The 26,975-nt window shown below is 62.5% G+C and overlaps 1 protein-coding gene across 1 annotated transcript; it reads right to left on the bottom strand.

Moving 5' to 3' along the window:
- Positions 1 to 172: 172 nt before the first annotated feature.
- LOC123858540 (maestro heat-like repeat family member 5) lies at positions 173 to 26,348 on the bottom strand. Its single transcript, XM_045895562.1, has 26 exons — positions 26,264 to 26,348; positions 24,283 to 24,431; positions 23,137 to 23,220; positions 22,630 to 22,746; positions 22,257 to 22,376; positions 21,603 to 21,752; positions 21,330 to 21,452; positions 21,135 to 21,211; positions 19,417 to 19,552; positions 15,548 to 15,643; positions 14,845 to 14,949; positions 14,229 to 14,364; positions 14,068 to 14,162; positions 12,770 to 12,919; positions 12,014 to 12,168; positions 10,861 to 11,005; positions 10,371 to 10,555; positions 9,961 to 10,098; positions 9,651 to 9,762; positions 9,270 to 9,449; positions 8,575 to 8,751; positions 7,542 to 7,697; positions 5,870 to 5,992; positions 1,088 to 1,190; positions 765 to 839; positions 173 to 273 (listed from the first exon to the last, which is right to left on the bottom strand). Exons 1-26 carry the CDS (start codon positions 26,346 to 26,348, stop codon positions 173 to 175), a joined length of 3,273 nt encoding a protein of 1,090 aa, XP_045751518.1.
- Between the last annotated feature and the right edge of the window lie 627 nt (positions 26,349 to 26,975).

The raw sequence follows: 26,975 nt of genomic DNA, 5'->3' as shown, positions 1-26,975 counted from the left end.
CTGAGGACCCTGTGTCCTGAGTGTCTGGAGAGGAGACCACCTAGCCTCACGGAGGGGGGTGGCGGGAGGGTCCCAGGCAGGGAGAGCCCGGGGAGGCCAAAGGGAACTCTGTCACATTTAATAGAGAAATAACACAGCATCTGCCAGGAACAAGTGCGGCCTCAGCTGGGGCTCAATGCCTCACAAACAGGGACAGTTCACTGATGTCTTCCAAAAAGCTGTTGTAGAATCTGCGGCTCACGGAGTCTGGGTCCTGCTTCAGGACCTCCATGTCTGCAGCAGAGATGCCCAGGGTCTGACGCACAGGGCCCCAGGGTGGGGAAGGGCGGGGTGGGGACCACAGCCCTGCCCCCGGAGCCCACGTGCGGTGGGGGGGCACAGCCCTGCCCCGGGAGCCCATGTGGGGTGGGGGACCACAGCCCTGTCCCGGGAGCCCACGTGGGGTGGGGGGCACAGCCCTGTCCCGGGAGCCCACGTGGGGTGGGGGGCACAGCCCTGTCCCGGGAGCCCACGTGGGGTGGGGGGCACAGCCCTGTCCCGGGAGCCCACGTGGGGTGGGGGGCACAGCCCTGTCCCGGGAGCCCACGTGGGGTGGGGGGCACAGCCCTGTCCCGGGAGCCCACGTGGGGTGGGGGGCACAGCCCTGTCCTGGAACGGAGTCTCAAGGACAAAACAATGCCCTGCCCTTGGGACAGGCTGGTTGAGGGACCTTCTTAGAAGTCGGGAGACAAAGAGGTCCCATGTTCTTGGCCCCCGGGGCTCACATTTCCTGAGGATTTTCAGGTCACCCTTCTTCAGGGAAAAGCAGAGGTCGGTAAAGTACTCCTGCAGAATGCCCCCTGGGTCAGGGAGGGAAGGTGGTGGGTATGGGCGCTTCTGGGGCCCAAGGGAGGCCAGCTTGGCAGGGAAAGGAGGTCAACACCTGGCTGATGGGACCGGACTGTCCATGCCACGGGGCCAGCGCCACTGCCCCTGCGGGGGCTGTCCCCAGGGCACAGGAGCGTGGCCTTTAACGTGGCAGCTCAGGCGGGGAGGGCGGGTTGGCGAGTGCCACAGTGGAAGCACAGGGCCACAGGCTGGCACCTACCGATGAACTTCATGGCCGTGTGCTTCAGGTTTTTGTGGGGGCTGGCCAGGTAAATCAACGCCTGCATGAGAAACTGGTGGTAACGGCCGAAGTTGCTCTCCACCTGGGGGTGCGCAGGGGAGACAAGGGCCCCATGGCTCCTGGGCCTCTGTGACCTGGCTCTACCCGAGGCCGGCCAGCAGTCCCAGGCCTGGAGGGACGAGGGCCATGACCCCAGTCTGGGTCCAGGCCCCAGAAGCTGGCCCCCTGCAGGGGGGAGGGGGAGAGGGGTTGGCAGAGTCCCACCCCAGCTCAGGGCAGGGGCGGGGGGAGGGAGCCTGCACTGAGGGGTCTGGGACCTTCCACATGGCCACCACCCCCCAACACTGTCCCAAATGTCCTCCAGGAAGCCACCTGTGCCCCTCCCACTGGAGCTCCAGCAATGGGCTCAGGGCCGGTCAGAGGCAGGGAGGTCTGCTGGGATCCCCTGCACCAGGATGGGGGCCAGCCTCACTGCCGGCCTCGGCATCCCCCCGGGCACGTGCCGTGAACTCCCCGGGGGGTGTGGCTGCTTTTCCAAACGGGAGAGCTGGCCCAGGATGGGGCCACCCCTGAGGAGGTGGGGCAGGGGACGCGCACAGCCCGGCTGCTCATGCCAGCTGTTCCGTGGCCGCGTCCTCTGAGCCTTTCCAGGTTTAGAAACCAGTTTGTTGTACCGTCTAAGCCCGCTTGAATTGGCTTTTCTGCCGCGTGCCCTCCCCTTGCCTCAGCCGCCAAGGCCACCGTGTGGCCCACACAACCCACAGAGAGCTGCAGGCCCTGCCATGCGCACATCAGGCCGGGCTTCCCCGAGGGGTGCTAACTCCGGGCCACCCCTGGCCGGCCTGGCCATCCCCTCTGGCCCTGCTCTGGCCGGACGGACCCTCAGAGCCGCCTTCCCTCCACAAATGTTAGCTGGGACCTCCGGGTCCGGACGAGGCAGCCTGAGGCCACAGACGTCCTCCTTCCAGCCCCAGGACCCGCTATGACCAGACTCTCCTGGTCACAAACCCGCATGCTGGGAATTTGGCCATCTGCTCGTGACCTTAAAAGGACAGCTGCCTTCCTGCTCTGTGTCCGCTCGAGGGCCCACCGCCAAGCTGCGAGCCCACTCAGCTGGACTCTGGGCCCTCACGCCCTTTCCACTCAGACACCAGGACTCCCTGGAGGTGGCTGGTCCCATGTCTTGGAGAGGAAAAGCCCTAGGAAGATCTGGAACATTCTAACGCTCCAGAAAGAAGGATGCCTAAAGAAAGGGTCCAGGGGCAGGGCTCACGAGAGAAAGGACTCAAGTTCAAGACAGGCCAGGTGTGACGGCTCGAGCAACACAGCGATGCGGTTCACAGTGGGAACGACACCTCCCTGGAGCGAGCGGGGTCTCTCGTGAGCCGCAGGATGGGCTGGACCGCGTCTCCCCAAAAGAGATGCTGAGTCCCAATCCCCAAGACCTCAGAATGGGACCGTACTTGGAGATGGGGCCCCTGGAGGCGATGCCGTTATGGGGTCATGCGGCAGCTGTGGAGCAGCTCAGCTGGTATCCTTGGGAGGAGGGGAGGCGCCCACACAGCATGCAGGACGGCAGTGACGCGGCCGGAGCCCAGGGACCCCGGCCTCCAGAGCTGGGAGACAACAGCTGGTGGAGCGGTCACCATGGCCGAGGGAACCCCCACAGGCCGAGCGGGACGGGGCCCCAGCGCACCTGCAGGGACGCGTGAGGACAGCCGCCACGTGCAGGGGCGGGAGCATCGCGACTGGAGAACACGTCACCCGCGTGTCTCAAGTGGGACGGAATTCCCACACCCACGGATCAGTCAAAGTATCGGGACTGCGGCATGGCAGGACAGGAACGCCAGCCCCAGACACTTAGCAGAAGAGTTCAGGAAAGGGGGGAGTTTTGAAAAGTAAAAGGTAAGTGACAGCGAGTGGCTCAAAGGCAGCAGGTGTGGTGGATGACACGTCACCGCGGACAGAGTCCTGCCAGCCGGGATGACACACGCTTCCTCCTGGGCAAAACTCCAGAGCTCCTGGAAGGTGTGGACATGGGAAAATCTGCAAACCCAGGGATGTCTCCTTGGGGAAGAGCAGGAAGGGAGGGCCCCGGAGTGGAAGGCGGCGGGGACCGCATGGCTCCCCCAGCGCCTGAGCCGCCCCCGGGACCCCCACGGTCACACCGAGGCCGGTGGTGAAGGCTCACATTCCCCCAGCACCTGGACCACCCCCGGGACCCCCCAGGGTCACACCGAGGCCAGTGCTGAAGGCTCACACTTGTCTTAAGAAGTCTGTAGCCAACACGCAAACACAGGCACAGAGAAACGGACTTTGTGAAATCCACGGCCATGACTTAGTAACGCGGACGGTTCAACGTCCTAACAGACGGATCATTTAACAAATCATAAGATTCAGAAAGTAGGCATTAACCTTGCACACACTCTCTACCTCTCTTCAGCAGGTCAGGAGACAGAGGTCCCCAGGGCGGACGCGGGCAGGGTGGGACCAGAGCCGGAAGCCCCTGGTGGGCGCCGCGTCCGTGGGAGGGGGGACCAGCCAGCAGACCTGGCGTCACACACGCACCACTGCAGTCTGGACCAGGAAGGCAGAGGGAAACCGGAAGGGAGTCTGTCTCTCTCGTGGCCTGGGTGAGGAGCAGGAGCCCCATCCCTGAGGAGTGGCAGCGCGGCGAGAGCCACCTGAGCACCTGGGACAGCTCAGAGCCGCCACGTCAAAGCCGTCCCAGGGCCTACTGGTGGACAGCACGAAGGACTCTGGAATGGGGCGCACACAGAGAAAGACCACAATCTGGAACAACAGGATACAAGAGCCGAAAACCCACCATGGGCCACGGTCAGAAAACACCCGTAGCAAGACTCGATGCTGGAATTCCAGGGCAGCGAGCCCTCGGGTGACAATTATCTCTGGGGACAACGGGAGCTCATGAGAAGGGAGCCGTCCGCAGGAGGACGGGCGCCAGCAGGGGTGCCGAGGGCAGGTCAGAGGCGGGTGTGGAGAGCGGAGGTGGATGGAAGGCAAGGCAGCCTCTCCGGGGGTGGCAGCCTGAGAAGGCCAAACGCACCCGATGCGGGAGGCCCCGGTGCCCAGGGCAGCTCGCCTCCTCTCGGCTCCAAGCCTGCCCTCGTTGCGTGCTCTGGAAGCGTGGACCCGGGTCCCCAAGTGTCGTCCACGCCGGGGCGGGGGTGGGGGGTGCCCGGTGACTCTCTGGACGGCGGTGGAGAGACGGAGCGGGCTCCTGCCCCGGTCCCCCAGGCTCACTCTGCCCGGGTCTCCCGTGCCCGCTCCGCATGTGCGCCATTCCCGGCCTCCCAGAGGGCTCGTCCGCACCGAGTCGTGCGCCCTGCAGGCTGCTGCGCCCCGGAGGGGTGGTGGCCATGCTCTCACAGGGCCTGGCCCTCAGCTCAGGGGCCGGGGGCGTCCTGGGCACTTTTCTCAGCCCGGGGCCGCGGCTCTCTTCTGCTACGGCTGGCCCGGCGGTCCCACGTCCCTTGGAGCTCGCCCGCCTCCCGCTTTATGCCAGCATACCCCTGGACGGATGCGGACGGACAGACGCTGAGTCCCCATCACAGCCGGAAGCGTCAAGGTGCAGCAAGCTGCGGGCGCCCACGGCCTGCGCTTCAGGTGACCGCTTGGTGCCACGTGGAGCCTCCGCGCACAGCGGGTCACCAGCACCCCACGCCCCTGGGGCGGGAGCTCGGCACTGCCTCGATGGGGGGGCACAAGCAACCTGGCCCCCCTCCGCCCCCCTTGCAGGTCTCGCTCCTGGCCGCTCCTGGCGCCAGTTTCGTCCCGCAGCAGCGAGGGGTTTCTTATCCAGACCCAAGCACAAACCACGGGAAAGTCACACGTCTGCCTACGTAAAATTCAAATCTTCTGCCCGACCAGAGACACAGTGAGCGAAGTCAACAAGTCACAAACTGGTCAAAAATACAAATACCTGGCCAAGGACCCACACCTGGAGCATGCGGACAGTTCATCATTCACATGTATCAAAACACAAAACCAACGATCCCACACGCGGTGGGCAGGGGATTCAGCACGGCGGCCCCGCCGGGCCCCCCAGAGAGACGGCACCCCTGGGAGGCACTGCCCTCCGGACCCTGAGGAGCCCAGCCTCTCTCTCTCTGGGCACCTTTGCCCCCAGACTGCGGGCCTCCCCCCTTCTCAGTCTCCCAGCCTCGGCGGGGCCCCTGGACTCGCACACCTCCACCAGATCCAGCGTGGGCCAGGTGTGGCAGCCTGCCCACCGCCAAGCCGAAGAAAAGCCTGGGACCACGGTCCCTGAGCAGCAAGGACAGGTCCCAGCTGGACAGGGGCCGACTCAGAAATAAACTGACTGCTAGAAATCAGAGCTACGGTTTCTTGCTCACCCACCTCCTCACAGCCGTCCTCAGCAGGAGACATGGGCCCAGCGATGTCTGGGAGGGGGGGGGGTCCTGAGTTCCGGGAGCTACACGGCCCTCCCCATGTCTGCACTGGGGGCATCAGTGGGGGTCATGCCCCCCAAGTTCCCCTCAATCGCAGCCATGGGAACTGTGTCCCTCCCAGGGGCTGCAGCTGCCCCCACGGAGCCGGCCTTCAGTACACACCCATGGGACCGAGTCAGGGACCACCCAAGGGGCTTCCAGCACCAAGCCCATCCCCATCGGGATGCCCCTTAGAGGGTGCCGGGGCTAAGCCAATTCCCAGAGGCCCCCTGAATTTGCACGGCCCCTGTCCGCCTCCCCAGTGTCCAGGAGGGCACCGGCGCCTTACCATGTAGATGAAAATGTCGTTCTCAGCGCCTAGGCCATGGCCCCACGCCAACTTCCCGAACAGCTCCTTCCGAAACTCCCACTTGAGCAGGATGGCACAGCGCAGGAAGGTCAGCTTTGTATTCTGTGGGCGGCACGCAGGGAGAGGCAGGTCTCAGCCCTCCCCATCATCAGTGCCCTCCTGGCCACACCCCAAAAGGGTGGCCTTCTGCAGCCACGCTGGCCCAGACGCACTGGGGGTCCCGGGCCCAGCGAGGACCCCACTCACAGCTGTGCCCAGGCCAGGAACCTGCCCAAGCCCTGGAGGGGGCTGCACCCATGGGGGCAAGGGTTGCCCCCACAGTAGTGTCCCACCCCCCACCCCCCGTGGGTGTTCTGCTCTAATTCACAGGAAAACTCGAGAGGCCTGTGGTCACTCTGGCCACCCCAGCCTCCTTCCTGACCCTGAGGGATTCTCTCAAGGGCTGAGGGACAGGCACCCAGGGAAGGAACACCGGCCCCTCCCTCACCAGCACCCAATAACCACAGCCTCGAGTCTAGAACTCCTTTAGAAAGTCTCTGTGCCCCTGTGATGGGCAGAACCGCATCTCTCCAGGTAACCTCCAGCACCTCAGAATGTGACTGTCTATGGGTGGGTCTCTACGGAGGTGATTAAGGTCATAGGGTTCCTGGATGGCCCTAGGGGAATCTGGTGTCCTTATGAGGAGGAGAAATTTGGACACACACACAAGGGGACGACCACTTGAAGATACGGGGAGAAAGATGGGGTCTACATGCGCAGGAGAGAGACCTCAGAGGGGATTAACCCTACCCCACCCTAAACCCAGCAGGGGCCTGAGCTGAGACAGGCCTGTTCCCAAGGGGGCCTCTCCCTGCCTTGCTGAGTTGAGGGGGGACTGGCCCACCTGGTCTTCTCCAAAGCCCTCCGCTTCCTCCTAAGTCCACCTGCCAGGTGCTCACACCTCTGTCCCCCAGGAGACTGTGCTCTCCTCCAGCACCTATGACGAGGCCCTGATCACAGCCTGGGCTGGCCCTCCCCTTCCTCCGTTCATTCCTGCTGGCTCAGAGAAGGCGCTGCCCTCCTTCACTAGGAGGCCCCTGGCCCCGGGCAGCTTATCCTAAGACTGCAGCTTCCGAGGCTTTATAGCCCAGCCTTCCCCAGGCAGCCTCTCCGGCTTACCTTGACACTCTCCTCTGAACTCCTATGTCTGCCCCTCCACCTCCCACCTGGCAACAACCCTGCCTTATCCTGGTCTCCCTTCACTCAGCCACACGGGCACTCAGCATCCACCTGTGGCCAGGCCCTGGGTGGGGGCTGGCCGTACAGACCCACAACCTGAGGCACACCCTCTCCCGGGCTTGAGGGCTTCCTAGCCCCGTCAGGCCACCAGCGAAGGGTCCGGAGGGCTGGCTCCTGGATCTGATGGTCTGGGGCATGGGCAGAGAGGAGGCATGGACTGGAGGAAGCCCCTTTGTGAGAAGGAAGCAGTTTGCTGAGGGCTCAAGAGGGGCTGGGGAGGAGGTGGCCATGAGCAACAGGGCTGCAGGCAGGGCTGCTGGGTAGGGGTGGGGGGCGCTGAGCCAAGTTATTAGATGATTGGAGGCGCCACCCTGGATGGGCCCTCTCCTTTTGCCGGCGTGCATGCTTGGGCGCAAGGCTGGGGGGCGCTCACCGTGACCACGTTGGGGCAAGAGTCCTCCAGGTGAAAGAGCAGTGGTACCAGCGCCTGGAAGGCATAGCTCTTGAGCACCGGCTGATGCTTCTTGCCTCTGCTGCAGATGACATCTCCGAACAGGGAGATGGCTCTGCCCCGCACCGGGGCCTGCTCCTGCGGGAGGAGGGGAGCCCTCAGCCGCAAGCAGCCCCCCACCTGCCACGCCCCCTCTCACCTTCCTCTCCGGCCCCCAGGCTTGCAGCGGCCCAGAAGATGGACGGCTGACCAGGCGGCCCCCGGCACTGACTCTCCGGCCTGTCCCACCAGCGAGGGCTGCCTTCTCTCGGGCCAGTCCCCGCTCCTCGAGCCATGCCCTCCAGTGGCTGCAGCCCTCCTACTGGACTGGCCATTTGTCTCCGGTTTCGCTCCTCGGTGGGTTCTCTGTGGGGCCCCGCCGCGGCAGCCGCACGGCCACTCCCGGGCACGCCAGGTGGGGGCTGGGGCACAGGCCCTGCAGCCAGACCTGCCACTTTCTAGCTCTGGGATCCGGGCGGCCAGCCGGGGACCCTTCGGGCTTCGCGCCGGGGTCGTCCTGGGGCCTCCCCCGCCTCCCCCAGCCTCGAGGACCGCAGCTCCCGCGCCCCTCGCCGCCCGCCCACCGGGCCCTGAGGCCCCTCTCGGCCTCCGCCCCTCCTGCTCCTCCTGCCGTCAGCTCGCGGGCTGCACCCCAACCCCTGCACTACGGACCCCGCCCCGGCCCGCTGCCGCCCCCGTCCCCCAACCCCTGTGCTCCACCTCCACCCTCGGCCCCAGCCCTCCATGTGGAGGAGCACGTGGCTTGGGCAGCGCAGAGGCCTCCCAGAACCTTCCATCCTGCGGGCCAGCTTCCCCGGGGCTCCAGAGGCTTTGCCCACAAGCCCCGGGGGCGGGGGTGGGGGTGGGAAGCAGCTCGGCTGCTCTGATTGGCGGGAAGAGCAGCTTCGGCTGCTTCGATTGGCTGGCTGGCAGCTTCGGCTGCTCTCATTGGCTGTGCCGCCGCCCCGGCCCTCACATCCTCGAACAGCGGCAGCAGGTGCTGGGCCATCTCGAGGCTGGCGGCGCCGACGCCCTGGGCGCCCAGGTGGAGCAGGATGTTGCCCAGGATCTCCATCAGGCCCAGCAGGTCCTTGGGCTCGGGCTTCACGAAGCCGTCCAGCAGCCCGGCCAGCCGATTGCGGAGCAGCACCACCTGCGGGGTGGGGAAGAGACTCAGCCACTCCCCGGCCTGCCCTGCTCCCCCCGGACTGCCCGTCCGCCTTCTGCACCCGCTCCACCGGGCCGTCACCTCCGCGGTCGCAGCTCCCTGCCCACCCCGCCTCCCGGGCGCGCGCAGCACTAGCCTCAGCCCCAGCCCTCGGCCTGCACTGTGGGGCGTGGACATGTTCTAGAAGGCCTGAAGGGCAGGTGGAGGAGGGACGTCCCCATCCAGCCAAGTGTGAGTCCTCCGTGTGCCGGGTGGAGCAGGAACAGGCCACCTAGCCGGCCTGGCTGTCAGGTAGCGAGGCCAGAGTCCCAGCCCCCCAGAGGCCCCTCCAGCCCAATGCGGTACACAGCAGGGTTTCCCAAACATCCCCAGCCTCTTCTGCCTTGCCTGACTTGCCTCCCCCGCCCACCCCTTCCAGCCGGACCCACGGTGGAGGCTCTTCTCAAATGTCTCCTCCTCCCTGAAATCTTCCTGGCATAGGAGTGGGCAGCCCCTGCTCTCACCTTCTTGGGGTGCATCAGGATGCTGCTGAGGCCCTTCAGGCTTATGGCTCGCACCAGCTGGTTGGGGTTGTTCAGGCCCAGGCTCAGGAAGTTGTCCATGGTTCTCCGAGATATGTACTGGGTGAGCTCTTGGCTGTTGAGAAACTGATTAGGGTTGGCACAGTCAGCCGCCAGGGCAAACTGGCCCGTAGCACAGCATGAGATAGTGGGGTTAGGCATAAGGAGGCACTTCGAGGCAGCAAGCAGGTCTGACACGGAAGGCAGAAGTTAGGATGCCCCTCTACTGGAGGGTATGAAAGCAAGTCCAATTCTCTGGACTTCTTAAGGGCCAGAGGACAGTGGTGAGGAGCAGGGGCAGGGCAGAGCCAAGGAGGGGCTGACCTCTGTGATGATGAGGATGGCCACGATGTTGTCCCGTTCCTCGGAGCTCTTCAGGGAGATGACTGCCTGCCCCAAGACAGCCTTGACCTCACAGTCGTAGTGGGCCATGGCCCTGTCAGATGAGAAGCAGACACAGAGGCCCCAAGGTCTTCATCCTTGGCCGGGAGATTACCCCCAAGCCCCCCCACCCCCACCCCAGACCTTGTTCTGCCAGGCAGCGGACTCTAGAATACAGGTCCCAGGACAGAATACAGGAGCAGCCCCACAAGGGATGCTGTCTGGGGCCAGGTCCCCCAAGGCTTGCGCTTACCTAGCCAAGAGGGTCACTCCCTCTGTGTAGGTTTCCAAGTGCTCAAAGAGCTCCCAGCCTCTCAACAGCTTGAGGTAGGCAAACACCTCCCAGTAGTTGGTAGTCCAGAAGAGACCCTTCAGGGCCTCCAGGCAGGTCCTAGGGGCACGTGGGGTGTTTAGAGGAGGCGAGTCAGGGCTCGGGGCCTGCAGAGCTCTGCTCAGGATCCCGGCTCCTGCTGGCTTTCAGTTGCTGTGCCCCCTGCTCCCCACCCTGGAGCGCAAGCCTCCAGCTGGAGCTGGAGTTCATCCCTTTCTGGGTCCCCGGCACTTAGCCCAGGGCCTGGTGCCCACCAGGGGTTCCACGGGTGTGTGGAAGGAACCAGAAAGAGGGCCTGGCTTGGGGTCCTGAGGCCCAGTCAGAAATCTCACCTGCAGGGGCTGAGGGGCTTCATTTCCAAGATGTCCTCCTGGTAGTCAGAGATGCCCTCCACTGCATCCAGCTCAAACAGGTAATGGAGCTGTGTCAGCAGGCCCACGAGGATCCCTGCAAAGGCCCAGCGCACCGTGGCCTTGTACTCCCGGGTGTACAGCAGCTCGTAAATGGTACCCAGGGCCTGCAGCAGGCAACAGAGCCGGGCTCGGGTGGGCGACACCCTTGTGGGGCCAGCAGAGCTGCTGGGAGCCGAGCGGCTGGGAGTAGCAATCGCGCCCCCGCCCCGGGCCCAGGCCCCTGCTGCCTACGCCTGGCTGGGGCTGGGAGGGTCCACTCTGGGGCTCAGCATCAAGAGTCCTTGGCTGCTCCTGCTGAGACCCTCTGCTGCCAGGTCAGCCCGGCATCCCACGGGGCCCCTGAATGACAATGCCGTTGGGGGGGCGGGGGGCGCTGGGGGGGACACGGTGGGGATATGGTGCTGCTCACCAGCAAGGAGATGAGCTCAGCCTGCTGGCTGAGCCTGATGCGCTCCCTAGGGGGCCGCAGCTTCAGCTTCACATAGAGCAGGGTGAGGACCTTGCGGGCCAGCCGGGTATTGCTGGCCAGGGCCTTCCACAGGGGTAGGACCTGTCTGGGGAGGCAGAGAGCCCAGTCCTGCCAGCTGGCTGGCCCCACGGGGTGGAGGGGCCGGTGGGATGTGACCCTCAGGACTGCAGGATGACCTGCCAGCCGTGTGGAAGTGGAGATGCCCGGGCCCCTCGGGAACGGGGAACCCTTCCCTTGGGGGTCCAGGAGGCTGTGTCCTGATGGCCAGTCAGGTGGGAGCCCCTGCTCCAAGCCCAGAGCACAATCTAGCTTTCCCTAACGTTGGTGCTCGTTCCCACGTTGCCTCAGTCCCTTGCTGAGTGGCCTTCCCCAGCTTGCTTCCTCCCTGGGGACACAGGGCTCACCCCTCTGGCGGCCTACAAACAGCTGGACCGGGCAAAATGGCACCACATTGGGCGTGTCTCCCTGGGGAAGGGGGGGCTCGTGGACCTGCACCCCTGGGAGGCCTGCTCCCTGTCGAAGGGAGTGTGGCCCTGTGACAGGCTGGTCTTCCCCAAGATGCTCCCGGGGGCACCCTGGTCCCCAGCACCTCTCAGACTTCAGAGTGCACACACACCACTCAGGGCTGCTTGGACTGGGGCTTCTCAGCAGCCCAGGGCCCCCGCATTTGTCCCGGGCTCCAGCCTCCTGCTGCTGGGCCCAGCTGATGTCCCCAGGTGCGCTTGGAAACCTAACGCTAGCCCCGAGGGGCGGTGGGGCCGTCCGTGTGTGGGCCCGGGTCACCCAGCTGACTTCCGGGCCCCCTGCCGTTCGGCCTCTAAGGGCTCTCTGAGTCTGAGGGACACTTCCATGCTGAAAGCCCCCTTCCTGGGACTGCTGGAGCCTCCGCCTTAACCCCTCAGCCTGGAACAGCCCCGGGGACCCCCGGCCTTGGTTCCGGAGTCCGGGAAGGAGAGGAGAGTCGAGCAAGCGTCCTGCACACGGCTGCCTGCCCAGGAGCAGAGTCTGCCCAGGGAGAATGTGTGGCCTGGGAGCGCCGACCACAGACAAGGCACAGGTATCTGCCCCTGGGTCGTGGGTGCAGGTGACCTACCTGTCAGAGGGGTGACACAGGGACAGTATCACCTCGACTGTCTCCTCGGTGTGCTGAGTCCCCAGCAATGTCACCATCCTCATCATGGTTTGCAGGATGCTCTTGAACACGACAGAGGGCAGCTCTTGGAACAGGCCCTGCAGGATCTCGGCCACCTGCGCGGGGAAGGACGGCCAGGACAGAGCCTCACAGCAGCCCCCAGCCCCCGCCTCGGTGCCCTGCCAGGGCCAGAGTCCGTCGTGGGCTCCCCGGCCCACGACGAGGCATCTGCACGCGTGCCGGACCCATGGCTAGTGCTGCCTGCCGCGGCCATGGCTTCTCCCCGCCTCCCCGCTCCCCGTCCTTGGGGCCAGGAGGCTTGATGGGTCTGGCAGCCCCAAGAGGCAAAACGTCTGCATGGGCTGTGGACTAGGTTGGCCAGGCCAGACCCACGGCCATCAAACGCCCAGGGGCAGGGGTGGGCAGGGAACCCTCTCCTGCCGAGTAAGACTGAATGAGCAGGGCAGGGTGTCGCTGTGATTGCCGTGGCAGGGCCCTGGGGCCTCGAGGAGGCTGGGCCCTGCTGACGGCTGGGCTGTGCCATTTCGGGTAGCAGGGGGCAGGGCTGTGTAGTGCTGCGGGCTAGGGCCGTACTCAGGACCCACCGCCTCTGGGGTTCGGTGCCCTCTGTGACGAGGATGTGCTCCCACGGGCACACGGACCCCCTGGAGGCTCCTGCACGGGGCCCGCAGAGAGGGCCCGGCGCCCGGGGCGCACCTGCTCCACCTTAATGCCGTGGTCCTCGAAAATCACGAGCAGCAGCTGCGAGGCCAGGTCGCACTGCAGACGGCTACGGCTGCCCAGCCCTTCCAGGAGGGTGAGGATGAGCTGTGTGTGCTGGGCCACGGTCAGGCTCCTGTTCAAGGCCTGTGCCAAGGGGTGGGGTGAGGGGCCAAAGGGCCACCGGCCCTGCTCTGCAGCTGGGCAGGCTCTCCTGGGTGGGCGCGGAGACGGGGCCGGGGTGGGGACGCTGCTCTCACTCAGGTGGGATGGATGCCAGGTGTGCAGACTTGCAGGGACCCCCGAAGGGCCCCGCCTTTCCCCCTTTCCCCGACAGGCCCTGGGGTGTCCGCCCCCGCCCCCCAGCTCGGCTCGGTGGCTGGTACAGGCTGCCAACTGTCTCTGCTCTGGACAGTTGCTCGGGATGGTGATGGGAGCAAGCTGTTCTGTGCAGGGGTCAGGGGCCCCCACCTGCAGCCTGCAGCCAGGGACTGACTCGGGTCCAAGGGTCCAGCCCCTGCTTCGGGAGGGGGCGCACTTCATGCTGCCACACTCCTATGCATCGGGCTGGGACCACCCCCCTCGGCTCATCCCTACCCTGTCTTGCTTCCCTCACTCCCCCCTCCTGAGCACCCAGCCTCATCCTCGTAACTGCCCGGGAACTCCTGTCCCAGGCTCTGTTTCCAGGGACCCCACCAGGACAGCAGGCTTCTGAGCGCTCAGCTCTCCTGGAGGGGTTCCCGGGGGCCGTCCGTCTGCGCCGAGCTGGCGAGGGATTGCAGCTCCCGTCCCAGCAGGCCTGCGCAGCCTGGGGGTCAGGCCCAGTGACCCTCGCTTAGAACGGCAGGGAAACCGAAGTGTGGAAGGGTTGAACAACCCAGCTGTTGGAGGCGGAGCTTGGACTCGAACCCAAACCCTTGACTCCTAGTGCACCTTGAGGGGAGGGGGCCAGCCTGGGAAGGATGCACCCAGGGCGGGAAGGGCAGAGGCGGTGAGCGTGAGCCAATCCCAGCAGACGCACTTGTCGCCCTCATGAGGAGCCACAGAGAGGCCGCAGGGGAGTGGGTGCCAAGAGGGCAGACGTCAGCGAGAGCCCTAGACTCTGACTCAGGGGGCCCTGCCGCACCTCCAGGTCACAGGTGGGAGGGTGCGATGTCCGTGGCCTGGCCCCACGTGCCCTGCCCCCCTGCGTACGCTGTAGAATGGGCGGGGGGCTGGGGGCAGCGGACGGGGTGTTGCTCTGGGGCCGTGGGGGGTCCTGCCGCCCCTCCCCGCTGCAGCTCTGACAGGCCCACCTTCACCATGTTGTAGAACTTCATTTCTGACTCTCTGCGGGCCTTTGCTTCAAAGTTCTTCATTTTATTCAAATACATGAACTGCTCCATGCTCCCTGTGGAGGACACCTCGTCAGGAGGCCTGGGGCTGCGATCCCCTGGGGGCGGGGCTCCCCACTCACCCTTCTGCTGGATCAGGAGCTGGAGGAGCAGGTAGATGCACTGGTGGGAGTGTCCCCGCGTCACCGGGTCCTTGTCCCGCCACAGCAGCACCAGCAGGCCTATCTGGTGGCCCAGCAGGGAGGGCGTGGCCTCTTCCTGGGGAGGCCGGGCAGACTGAAGCCTGGCCTGGCATGTAGATGTCCTCGCCCCATGCGTGCCCCTGCCATCCGGCTGCCCGTCCATCCTGGGCCCAGCGTCCCCCAACGGCCTCTGGGCGTTGGCCAGCACCCTTCCCTCGGCGGGAATGCCCTCCCTCTACCACCCAGTCTCCCTCCCCATCTTCCTTCAAGTCTTTGCTCCCAGGCAGCCGTGCCATCAGATCTCCCCGACCGCCCTATCTGAACTGTGACCTCTGCCCCAGGACCGGGGGCACCGCAGGGCCTTCGTCTTGTCCCCCAGCACCGTGCCTAGCAGCCCGGACACTCAGTGAATACTGACTGTGGGAGTCAGGAGCGGGCGCTGGGCTGGGTCCAGCACGGAGGCAGGAGCACCCTGGGGGCTCCTTGCTCCTCCCTTCACTCGGGCCTGCCCGCCTGTCCCCCAGCACCACGGGTGCTGGGTGTCGAGACCACTCACGGTGAGCGTCACGTAGTCCACCACATACTTGAGGAGCAGGAAGATGGTCTGCACCACCCGCTTGCACTCATGGCTCTTGTCTGACTGCAGCCAGGGCTCCATGTGCTGCGATGGGGGAGAGGCGAGCCCGAGAGCCCAGTCAGCCCCGTGGACCCACCCTCGGCACCCACCTGGACCCACCTGGCTTGGACGCAGCCGCTGGGGCTGAGTGACGGTGAGGTGACCGTAACCAGTCCCTCCCACCAGATGGTTCAGGCTTTCATGCCCGGCCACCAGCCCAGCTCCCCCGGGTGAGGCCAGGTCTGGGACTGTGTGATCCAGAAAGCCCTGGGTCGGCCTCAGCTGCCTCAGGGGCAGCAGCAGCCACGGAAGGGAGCAGAGGGAAGCCAGGAGCCCGCAGACCATCCCTGAGTCTGTTGCTCCCTGCCCTCAGGGGTGCTAGAAGGTGAGGTCAGTGGGTCACCTTGATCCTTGCAGGGTCCTTAGCTCTTCTGAAACACCCACCGCTGCCTTCGTGAGAGAGGACAGCCCCTGGAGCACTTGGGTCAGCGGCGTGGGGCATACCTGCCAACCTGGCCCTCTTGCCCCTCCCCTCCATATACAAGGGACCCACACTGAGTGGACCTTAGAGAGTCCAAGGCCAGGATCGAGGTGGGCAAGTGGGAGCCCTCTGTTCTGCACCCCATGCCACCCCAACCCTCACCTGCAGGAGGAAGCACATCTCATCCATGCTCTTGTTCTCAGAGATGAAATTCTGGAGAAGCAGGTCCAGCGCCTGCATGGATTTCTTGTACAGCACCTAAGGGGACAGACCGTGACCTGGCATCAGTCCACCGGGGTTGGCCTGCCAGCGCCATGGCCTCCGTGGCCGACACGCTCGCCCATCTCTCCCCGGGGTCCCAGGAACTGCCCCCGGCAAGGGCTCGGTCACTCCTCCCTGCAGGGCCTGGGGAGATGATTGTAACGTCCATGCCCTGTGTGTCCACCCTGTCCCTGGTGAGGACAGACAACACCCTCATGGCCATCCGGTCTTCACATCACAACTCCTGTGGGGGTTAGACCTGTCCCCAAGACCCCTGAAGTGAGCCGCAGATGCTGTGGGCACACTGCCCCACCCCGGGCTCCTCAGGAGCACCCCTAGAAACTCCTCCCAGCACTGAAACTAAAACCAGAAAGTACTTTGACTGAGGGAAAATGAAAACACAACATGTCAAAATCGATCATCTCCATAGATACAGCAAAAGCATTTGACAAAGTCCAACATCCATCCTGATAAACATGGCCAGCCAACCAGAAACAGAAGAGAACCTTCTCAGCCTAACAAAAAGCATCTAAGGACCCACAAGAAGCCACAGCAACAACACGCTGGATGGTGCCGCTGGGTGCCTTCCCCATCAGGCCGGGGCAAGGTGATGTCAGCGTGGTGCTGGAGGTTCTAGCAAGTGTGGTAAGCTAGGAAGATAGAGCAGGCATCCACGCCGAAAAGAAAGAAGGAAACTATTCACAGAAGTCATGTATAAAATCCCATGGAATCTACAGAAAGCCCCAAAAAGCTAATCAGTGGTTCAGCAGGGTTTCAGGAAGGTACAAGATCAATGCAACCGAAGTCAACTATAGTCTTGTATACTAGCAAAGAACAAGTGGGAATGATTAAAATTTTAAATATTACTGTCAATATCAGAAAAAAATACAAAATACACAGGAGAGAATCTGACAAAAAACGTGCAAGACATTGTACACAGAAAACTGGGGAGCTTTTGAGGGGCTTAAAGACAACCGAAGTGAACGGAGAGGTACATGGAGCTCCTTGATTACAAGACAAGATGATGTCAAAATGTCAGTTTCCCCCAAATCGTTCTATAGATTCAATGTAATCCCAATCAAAATCCCAGTGTGCCGACCTACTGATTCTGTAATTCACATGGAAACGCACAGAACCTAAAAAAGTGGAAACAACTCTGAAAAAGATGAACCAAGTTGGAGAACTTCTACCACTTCAGAATGTACCTGAAGCTCCCCAGGGCAGGACAATGTGGCTTTAGCATAAACAGATCAATAGAGTCAGGGGTACCTGGGTGGCGCAGGTGGTTAAGCATCCAACTCTTGGTTTTGGTTCCGGGCATGATCTCAGGGTCATGCAATCAAGCCCTACGTCGGGCTCAGCACGGAGTCTGCATAAGACTCTCCCGCTGTCCCTCCTTCCCGCTCTCTCGCTTGCTCGCTCTCTCTAGCTCTCTCTCAAATAAATAAATCTTAAAAAACAAAAAACAGATCAATAAATCCACGGAACAGAATAAAGAGGTCAGAAACAGAAGCAGACACATGATCAGCTGATTTTCCGGAGGCACAAAGGTGATCCGGAAGAGAAGGGGTGGTCTTTTCAACCCATAAGCTGGGACCTGGGTGGTCCTGGGGCACCAGCAAGAAGCTAAGCTTCAGTACGTATCATACACCATATAAAAGCTCAAAACGTCATGGACCTAAGGGTGAAACCTAGAAGACAAATCTTTGTCACCTTGGTTTAAAGAAAGAGTTCCTTGATACAACACCAAGAACATGATCCATGAAAGAAAAAATAGATAAATTGAACTTCCTCAAGATCAAGAACTTCCGCTCTTCAGAAAAGACTATTAAGACAATAAAAAGATAAGCCACTGATGGGAAGAAAGTATTTTCAAATCACCTGATAAAGGATTCACGTTGCAACTATAAAAGGGACTCTAGAAACTAATGACCAAACAAATTATGTAATTTAAAAACTAGGGATAAGATTTAACAGACACCTCACCAGGGAAGATATGAAGATGGTGAAAGGCACACGAAAAGATCCTCCACATCTTAGTCAGTAGAGAAATGAAACTTCAAGCCACCCCAGACACCACGACACACCCATTAGAGTGACCAAACTTTAGGACCGACGCCCACGTGTGTTGACGAGGACATGGAAGGACCCGGAGCTCCCGTCTGTGATGGTGGGATACAAAGCAACACAGCCCGGCTGCAAGGCAGTTTGGCAAGTTAAGCATACAGCTACCTTATGACCCAGATGTCCCAGTCCTGGGCATTTACCCCCCAAATCAAAATCGAGTCTGTACAAAGACCTGCACACACAGCAGTTGTATTCGTAATAGTCGCAAACCGGAAGCAACAGGAGGCCTGTTGGCCAGTGAGTATGCCAGGAAAGAGGATTGAACCACGGATACGAGCTACAGTGTAGATGAAACTCAGGACCATTATGCGGAGTGGGGAGAATCCAGGCAGGTAAGCATATACCGAATGATGGCACCTACATAAAGTTCTAGAAGATTCAAACTATCATGATGACAAGAGCGAGAAGGAGGGACTCCACAGTGGCACGAGGAAGCTTTTGGGGGTGATAAATATGCTCATCATCTTGATTTTGAGGCTGGTTTCACAAATAGAGGTTACAATGTGTAAAATTGTGTACTTTGAATGTGTGCCATTTTTTTTCTGTGGCAATTCTACTTCAGTTGTTGACTCCTTTAACCGAGCCCAGCTCTTGCCCAGGGTCATGTTCTGTGGCCTCACTTCTGAGACCTGGCCCGTCCCTCCTGGGCCTGGGCTCCAATTAGATGTTGGACTTGGGGACCAGGCACCCCCTCCCAGCTGCTGGCCGCTCAGGGCTTGGCCTCCAAGCTTACGCCCCAGTGGCTGGCCGGTGCCCTGGCTGGCTGCTGTTCTAATGCAGCTGCTTCGGCACCAGAGCTCCCCAGAGGAGCGGCGGAACCCCTTCGCAGCCGCACAGCGGCCCACTTCTCCTGTGACCCCCACTCTCTGAGCTCCCCCGGGAGTGCACCCCCGACTCCAGGCTCACATCTGCTCCCTGGCAGCCGAGCCCGGGCACAGCTCACGTCCCTGCTGTGACCTGTCTCCACGCCGGTCTGCTATTTCCCACTGACAGGGTTCCCGGGAGCAGGAGTGTGTGTGCCCTGTTGGTGCCGTTCTTAACACGATGCTTGTGGGCTGGACGGTTCACTGCCTGCTCTGCTTTGTTTTCATGGGACCGAAACTAAAGTCCTCAAAGAAAAATGATTCTGGGGGGGCTGTGTCACCCAGCCTCCTGTCGGTGGACACTGGAAGGCAGGTCACCGGGACTCTGCCTCCCGGTGGATGGAGAGCACGCTGGCCTGCACTTTGGGCACTCGGGACCTGCCTGGCTGCTGGCGTGTGGGTGGACGTGTGTCCGTGTGTCCCTGCCAGCCCCTGGGGGGACAGCACGCTGGGCCTGACCGGTGGGGAAGCGTGTTTGTTAGGGCAGCAGTCAGAAGCAGCACACGTTTGGGGACTGCTTTTGCGCCCTGGTCCCATCAGAACCCCAAAACATCAGTAGGCAGCATGGAGACCAGAGCCCCACTGCAGGGACAGACCTCAAGACTCAGGCTTTTCCAGAGTCAAGACAAGACTGTGGCAAAGGCAGGATGAAAGCCGGGCGGCCAGGGTTCTCTCCTGTGCTCGCCTCGCTCCCACACGTGGCAAGGGCTTGACAAACCAGCCCACACCCAGAACCCAACACCCGGAGCTGGGAGAGCGGCCCCGAGAACAGGCAGTCACCATGACATCCGGGGCCGGGTCCAGCGGAGGTAAGCAGCTCTTCAACTTCTCCATGGGTGGGAGCATGAACAGGCTCTGCAAGCAGGTCTGCAGGATCCTGGACTTGACCATGGGTTTGAGACTGGGCCGTAGGTTGCTAGAAGAAATATGAAGATTCTGGACTTTATCATAGAGCCCATGGTCCAGGAATGAGAGACCTGGCTGAAACAGATTCCCAGCTGCGAGAGGCTTTCACAACTTAAAGTTTGGAAATGGATCTGGATTCCAGACAGGCCTTAGACTCTGGCTTCATGGGAGGATTCTGTTATGGAAAACAGAGCTCCTTGGGACTGAGGGAGGCCATCCCAGTTCATTCACTTGGGTTCACTGACATTTATTTGTGAGAAAACGTAGGAATTATTCTGCGGTCAGTGTCAGCACTGTGAAAGGGATCAGGGGTCAACCTGTGAAAAAGGTCAGAGCTCAGTGTGTGACAATGGTTAGGGCTCAGTGTGTGACCAGGATCAGGGCTCAGAGTGTGACCTGGGTCAGGACTCAGAGTGTGACCAGGATCAGGGCTCAGAGTGTGACCAGAGTCAGGACTCAGAGTGTGACCTGGGTCAGGACTCAGAGTGTGACCTGGATCAGGGCTCAGAGTGTGACCATGGTCAGGGCTCAGAGTGTGACCAGGATCAGGCTCAGTGTGTGACCAGGATCAGGACTCAGAGTGTGACCTGGGTCAGGACTCAGAGTGTGACCAGGGTCGGTCAGAGCTCAGACTGTGACCTGGATCAGGGCTCAGAGTGTGACCATGGTCAGGGCTCAGAGTGTGACCAGGATCAGGACTCAGTGTGTGACCAGGATCAGGGCTCAGAGTGTGACCTGGGTCAGGACTCAAGTGACCAGGGTCAGGGTTCAGAGTGTGACCAGGATCAGGGCTCAGAGTGTGACCAGAGTCAGGGCTCAGAGTGTGACCAGGATCAGGACTCAGTGTGTGACCAGGATCAGGGCTCAGAGTGTGACCAGAGTCAGGACTCAGAGTGTGACCTGGGTCAGGACTCAGAGTGTGACCAGGGTCAGAGCTCAGAGTGTGACCTGGGTCAGGACTCAGAGTGTGACCAGGGTCAGAGCTCAGAGTGTGACCTGGGTCAGGACTCAGAGTGTGACCAGGGTCAGAGCTCAGAGTGTGACCTGGATCAGGGCTCAGAGTGTGACCATGGTCAGGGCTCAGAGTGTGACCAGAGTCAGGACTCAGAGTGTGACCTGGATCAGGACTCAGAGTGTGACCAGGGTCAGAGCTCAGAGTGTGACCTGGATCAGGGCTCAGAGTGTGACCAGGATCAGGGCTCAGAGTGTGACCAGAGTCAGGGCTCAGAGTGTGACCTGGGTTAGGACTCAGAGTGTGACCAGGGTCAGGGTTCAGAGTGTGACCAGGGTCAGGGTTCAGCGTGTGACCAGGGTCAGAGCTCAAAGTGCGACCAGGGCAGGACTCAGCATGTGACTGAAGCCAGGATTTGGTGTGTGACCAGGTCAGGGATCAGTCTGTGTCAACGTTAACAACCTGTCTTGGATAGGAAACAAAGCAAATCGATCCCCGATGGTAGGTGGCTTGGCTCCAGCAGGGCCAGCCCCACCCACTGTGGCCCCTTCTTCACATCCTGTCTCCTCACACATGGACTCCCACCCAATACACAAAGGACTTGACCTGTCTTCGTTCCTGGACCCCAAAGGAGAGTTACCTCAGTCCCACAATGACCATTATGATCTTTTGCCGGAAGAGGGTGGCCAGGAAGTTGGGCTCCTTCTGAAGGATGCACTGGGGGTCAGAGCAAGAGGTGCTTGGCGATAGCTCCCGGCCCGGTTCATGCATGCTCTGTGTCCTGCTGGCCGCCCCTATGATCAACGGCTGGCGGGTCCCTGTGGGAGTCGCTCACCAGGAGGCACTGGATAAGCTCTGGTATCTGAGAGAATTTGTAGCTCCGGGTACTGTTCTCTTGCTTGAGAGCTTTCATAAGGATGATGGTGGCCGAGAGGAAGCTGGTTTTCAGGATATTGTCCTGTCCGTGCAGAGTCAGGGGAGGATCAGCGGGCAGTCCCTGGCCCGCCACCACACAGCCCGAGTGCCCGCCCCATCAGAGGCCAGGCGGCCCCCGTGCGCGCACGCGGACACCCCGCACCCCTGCTGCCCGCGCTGGGGCAGGGCTCACGTAGCAGCTGCACGAGAAGTAGTAGACCATCCTGGAGATGATGTTGTCCACCCAGGGCAGGATCTGCTCTCTGGCGTGCAGGGCCATCTGCCCGTAGCAGAGCAGAGAGGTGCAGCCGACCCACCTCCAGTGCCTGTCGGGGTCCGGCTGCTGCAGAACGGAGCGTCAGGGCAGGACGGAGCCAGGACACGGCTGCGGGCCTCAGCCCTGCACACGGGTGCCGGCCCCTCCCCCAGAAAGCCCTTGGCTCCCCTGCCCTCTAGCCGGAGTTGCTCCTTCTCCAGGCGGGCCAGGGCCTCTGAGTGTCTCCTGCGCATCTGCTCTTCCCAGCGAGGGGCCGAGGACTAGCAAAATAGAGGTGCTCAACGCAGACCCGCAGGGCAGGTGCCGGGTGAGGAAGCTGAGGTCGGGGCCAGCCCACAGTTCCTGACCATCAGACCCACAGAGGCTCTGGATAGCATGTGTGGGGCCCCAGGGACCAAGCTCACAAGTGCCAGGCCATAGCAAGAAGCGAGACAGTCCGAAAGCCACGCACCAGCCCCTCAGGGAGGTGGGGAGCAAGTGGTCACATTTCCAACAAGCAGATGAGGCTCGAGCGCCCACATGTCATCTCCAGGCCCCTGGCCCCTCCCGCCCACAGGCTGCCCTGTCTACCTGGCAGTCTGGGGACATGAAGGCGGTCCGCAGGAACCTGGTGCGGCCCAGGTGCTCCAGCGCGGCCCAGACAGCCGGCAGGTGCGAGGAAGACACGATGCCGATGGCAGCAGCGATGCCCTGCGGGCCAGAGGACCCCGAGAGTCGGCCCCACCGCGGCCGCGCGGGATGTGCTTGCTGCCTCCTGCCCACTCCTCCCGAGGGCCCTGCAAAGGCAGGCCCTGAAGGGCGTCAGCCAGGACAGAGCCAGGACACCACTGCGGGCGGGCCCCTGAGGTCTCCCTGGGCCGCCCCTGTCACCCGGTGGCCCCATGTTTCCCAGTGCAGCGTTGGGGACCGCGGGCACCCGGGGGGCTGTGGGCCGCGGACCCACCTCCCGCTGGTTGGCTGACTGGTGGGACAGCTCCAGGAGGTCGGCCAGGTGCCTTCTCACCAGCTCCTCGTTGGCACTCTCTCTGAGGATCAGCCCGTAAATGTGGAAGAGGAAGGTCTGGGAGGAGGCAGGATGGAGCAGGTGCTGGGCCCATGGGCCAGGGAATGGGGCAGCCACCCCTGCTGGGTGAGGGGTGAAGGAAGCTGGGGAGCCTATCCTGAGCCTTCTCCCAAACTGCACGGCCCCCGCCCCAGGTTGCTGTGCCCACTGTCTATGTGAGACCGGAGAAGGCGCGGGGGGGGTCACTGCAGCGCCCCCCGCCCCCCGCCTTGCGTTGCTTCCTTGCTGGGCCTGGGGCACTGTCCATGTACCCAGAGCTTCGGACCATGACAGTCACTTGGGGGGTGGGGAGGGGCCTCAGCAGCCACATGCTCCGCCACACTCAGAGCCTCGTGGGGGTCTCAGAGCACACATAGGCACCCTGGGCAGCCCTGCCCAGGCACTGACCTTCTCCAAAGGCTGCTTGAGTTCCAGGTTCAAGGGCGCCAGGAGCTCCTGGATGCCAGTGCTAGCCACCTCCTTCCAGATGAGCTGCAGGCAGAACACAGGACTTGGGCCCCAGCCGACCCACCCGGGGGAGCTGGACACCAAATCCACCAGGAACCCCCAAGGATGGTGGTCACCTGCGGGTGAGCAGAGAAGACAAGCTACTCCCAAAAGGTAAGGAGAGATTTGGGGGTGCTACCTTCCAGCAACCCGCCAGGGGGCTCACTCAAAGTGTGATTCTGGCCATGCCTACTTCTGCTTGACCCCTGGCAGTCCCCCACCCGCAGGACAGAAGCTGGTTAGCCCCTGATGGCCTGGCCCCCCTGGCATCTCCTGAGAGTGCTCCCCAGCCCTCTCCTGCCACCATCTTGCTGGCCTCAGGGCCTTTGCACAGACTCTTCCCCACTGGCTGCATTTCCCCTCCACCCCACCTCTGAGCCAGGGTCCCCAAGCATGGCTTGGCCGTCAGCCGGATTTCCAGGTTCCGAAGCTGAGGTCTGTGTGTGCTTGGAGCTGTCTCCCTCTGTGGGCATCGGTCCTGCTGTTATCCTCCCTGCTCAGTCCTGTCTGTCAGCCCCGAGCCCCCAGAGAATCTGGAGCAGGAATGTGGAGGACAGGGGCCAGGAGAGCCCCACCACACCCGGGACCTCAGCCACCACTGGACAGAGGCCAGAGCATGCGGGGCATCAGGGAGGAGTAGGGCCTGGCCCCGCACAATTGCAGGAGGTCTGAGCTGGGAAGCCTCCTGCACCCCACCGGTTGGGAGGTCCTCCGGTGCAGAGGAGGGCCAGACACCACCTGTCCTCTACAGCCCCCAAAGCCTAGAGGTGGAGGCAGGCTGTGTCCGACTCCACGTGCCTCCCAGGCCCACCCCTGGCTGCCAGGCACTGAGCACCAGCTGGTAAGGTCTCTGTGTCCCACCTGCCCCTCTCCTTGCGCCCCAACTCCTTCCTGCCTTCTGGCACCTTCTGCCGCACATCCCAGGAGGTCAAGGGCTTCAGGGACGCAGAGGCCAGTGGAAGCCAAGGGGCAGTGTGGGCCCCAGTGAGCCCTGGAGGGGTGGAGGGGGATGTCCTGCAGGGGCGAGCGGGTCTCCCAGAGTCCCACCTGGCTGTGCTCCTTGATGCAGTGGTGGATGGCATCCAACAGCACATTCCTCTGCAAAGCTGACATGGTCCTGATTTTGCCGAGGAGTGCTTCCTCCCAGAGCAGTCTGTCACTCAGGGGCTCCTCCAAGATCTCCCTGTCTGGGTGAGCTGCAGACCACAGAGAAGCAGCCCTGTGCTGGGGCGCCAAAGAGAAGCCTAGGCCTCCCAGGTCTGGCTCTGGCTGGGCCCCTAAGTCACGCGGCCCAAGCCACCTTGTTTGCAGTGCATCTGCGTCTGCGGGGAAAGCGGTGAGAAAGCAGCAGGAGACGGAGAGCACAGAGTGCCGAGGGCAGGTGCCTCGCTGGGCGCTGGGACACAGCCCGGAGGCGCGGCCACCTGCGGAAGCCAGCCAGCCCAGCAAAGGGAACACTCCTCACGACAGGAGCACAGAACTCCAGCCCAAGAGAACGGGGTCCCAAAGCTCATCGTTTGGAATAAAAAATTAACCTAGGTCCCTACTCTGCTTCTCACAGCAAAATAAACAGCAGGCAGTTACGATAGTGGAATTTCCAAAGGACGACTGTAAACGCACTGAGCAGACTGGGCTTTGTCACTCAAGAAATCCCGGAGTAGAGAAGGGCTCTCCCAACGTGACAAGACAAACAAAGGGAGACGAGTGTTAGGGTGGGCGGCACGGACCTGGGGCCCACGCGCTCGGCACAGCTGCCCGCAGGGACCACGAAGAGATACCTGCTGCGTGTACGGCACAAGGTCAGGACCATGTCAGTCCTGCTGTCCGGCGCTTCCCCACCACCCCCGGCCACGGAAGAAACTCTCCTACGTCGGGAGAGGAGTGGAGAGGAGAGAGACCCCGGCGGCCAGCAGAGAAATGAGAAGACGCGCCCCCACCGCTGATAAAAGAAAGGCAAATTAAAACCATCAGAAACAGGACTTCTGTGTCAGCGGGGCGCAGAGGCGCGGGAGCGAGGGCAGAGGCCGTTCTCCCACCAACAGGCTTCCTCGCAGACACAGAATACAGCCGGGGAGCTTTAAGATAACCGTGAGTCCAGGTTTCCAAACTGTCCGGCACCTGACAAAGATAATCGATTACTTCTTTGATCGGGAAAAAGAGGGGGCGTGAAGCCAGCACCCTGCTGGGAATAAAAAAAATAAGTCAGGTCTGGGGTCAGGTGCAGTGTGGGCCCTGCGCTGCCCGCCGCTCACTCCCGCGGGTGGGGAGCCAGCGTCTCCCGTGGGCTCGGCCCTCCGGCCACGGCGCGCCCCACGGCCTCGGGCCTGCTGGTGTGTCCGAGCGTGTCCTGCCCGGAGACCCCCCACCCCGGCTGACCCCTACAGCCAGGCCCAGGCTTGAGGCTGCTTGTTAGGCAGACTCACTGGTGCCGCTGCCCCGCTGCCCCGCTGCCCGCTGGACCCGTCCAGCCATCCTTTGTTCGTTCATTCATTCAGCCGAAGCTTGTTGAGAATCTACGACTTGCCAGGCACTGGAACCACAAACGAACCCAACGCTCTCCAGGGGTCTGTGCCCCCAGAGCAGGCGGGAGACCGCCTGCCACTCCCTGCCGGGGCCGCAGGGGGGCGGCACAGAGGGGGGACCCCAGGTGCCTCCCGCACCTGCTCCCGCATGGCTGTGGCCCTTCATGGCGCTGCAGGCGGCTGGGGAGCAGGGCTCCAACGCCAGCCTCGCCTGCTTGGTAAGGCTCCAGAGGCCACGCCTTTCCAGAAGTTTCTGTCAGGTGCACATGGAGCTGTCCCTGCCCCCAGAAGATGTGAGACCCCGGCATCCTCTGGGCGTCCTGGGCACTGCGCCCACACCCCGCACAGAGCAGACACTTAAAATTGGGCATGGGGGACCTGACACAAGGGCCCGGGGAAGGGGTGCGCTGCAAGCCTGGGGGACAGAGAGCCGACCAGAGAGAGCCCGGCGGGCCCTTGAAGGCCCTGGAGCCCCGCTGCCACAGCCCCCTGCCCGCCCTGCTCACCGACAACCAGCTCCTCCTCCTCTGTGGGCCACAGGCCGTTGGACATCCCCTGGGGACCGTGGGAGTCATCACTGTGCGTAGCCATCATGGACAGCCGCACCTCCTGGGAGCTCCGGTCGTGGGTGGGGGGCAGAGGGCAGGACCAGTCAGACCTGCTCAAGAGGGGCCAGACCACGGTGGGGCCCCCCGCCTTGGTCAGTCACCCCAACCCCACCAGGGCCCCTGACCTCAGTCAGTCACCCCAACCCTCCCAGGGGCCCCCACCTCAGTCACCCCAACCCCACCAGGGCCCCTGACCTCAGTCACCCCAACCCCACCAGGGCCCCTGACCTCAGTCAGTCACCCCAACCCTCCCAGGGGCCCCCACCTCAGTCACCCCAACCCCACCAGGGCCCCTGACCTCAGTCACCCCAACCCCACCAGGGCCCTTGACCTCAGTCACCCCAACCCTCCCAGGCGCCCCCCACCTCAGTCAGTCACCCCAACCTTACCAGGGGCCCCTAGGTCATGCAGCTCCAGGAGCTCTAGGGGACCTAGGGAAGGAGGGAAGGATGAGGTTCCTACCTGGAGCTGACATTCAAGGTCCTCCTGTCCTTACCAGGCCCCAGGCTCCCCTCCCTAGAGGCTCCAGGATTCCGTATCCTGAGTCCGCCTGGCAGTGACCACACTGTCTTCCCACCGTCCATACAACTACAGCTCAAGGACGTGGCAG

This window comes from Mirounga angustirostris, unplaced genomic scaffold (assembly GCF_029215605.1).
Source record: "Mirounga angustirostris isolate CCGP_5_RB_7025 unplaced genomic scaffold, mMirAng1.0.hap1 SCAF_4, whole genome shotgun sequence".
NCBI lineage: Eukaryota > Metazoa > Chordata > Mammalia > Carnivora > Phocidae > Mirounga > Mirounga angustirostris.
Note: the sequence above shows the minus strand (reverse complement) of the source record. Positions and strands in the feature narration are given on the sequence as shown.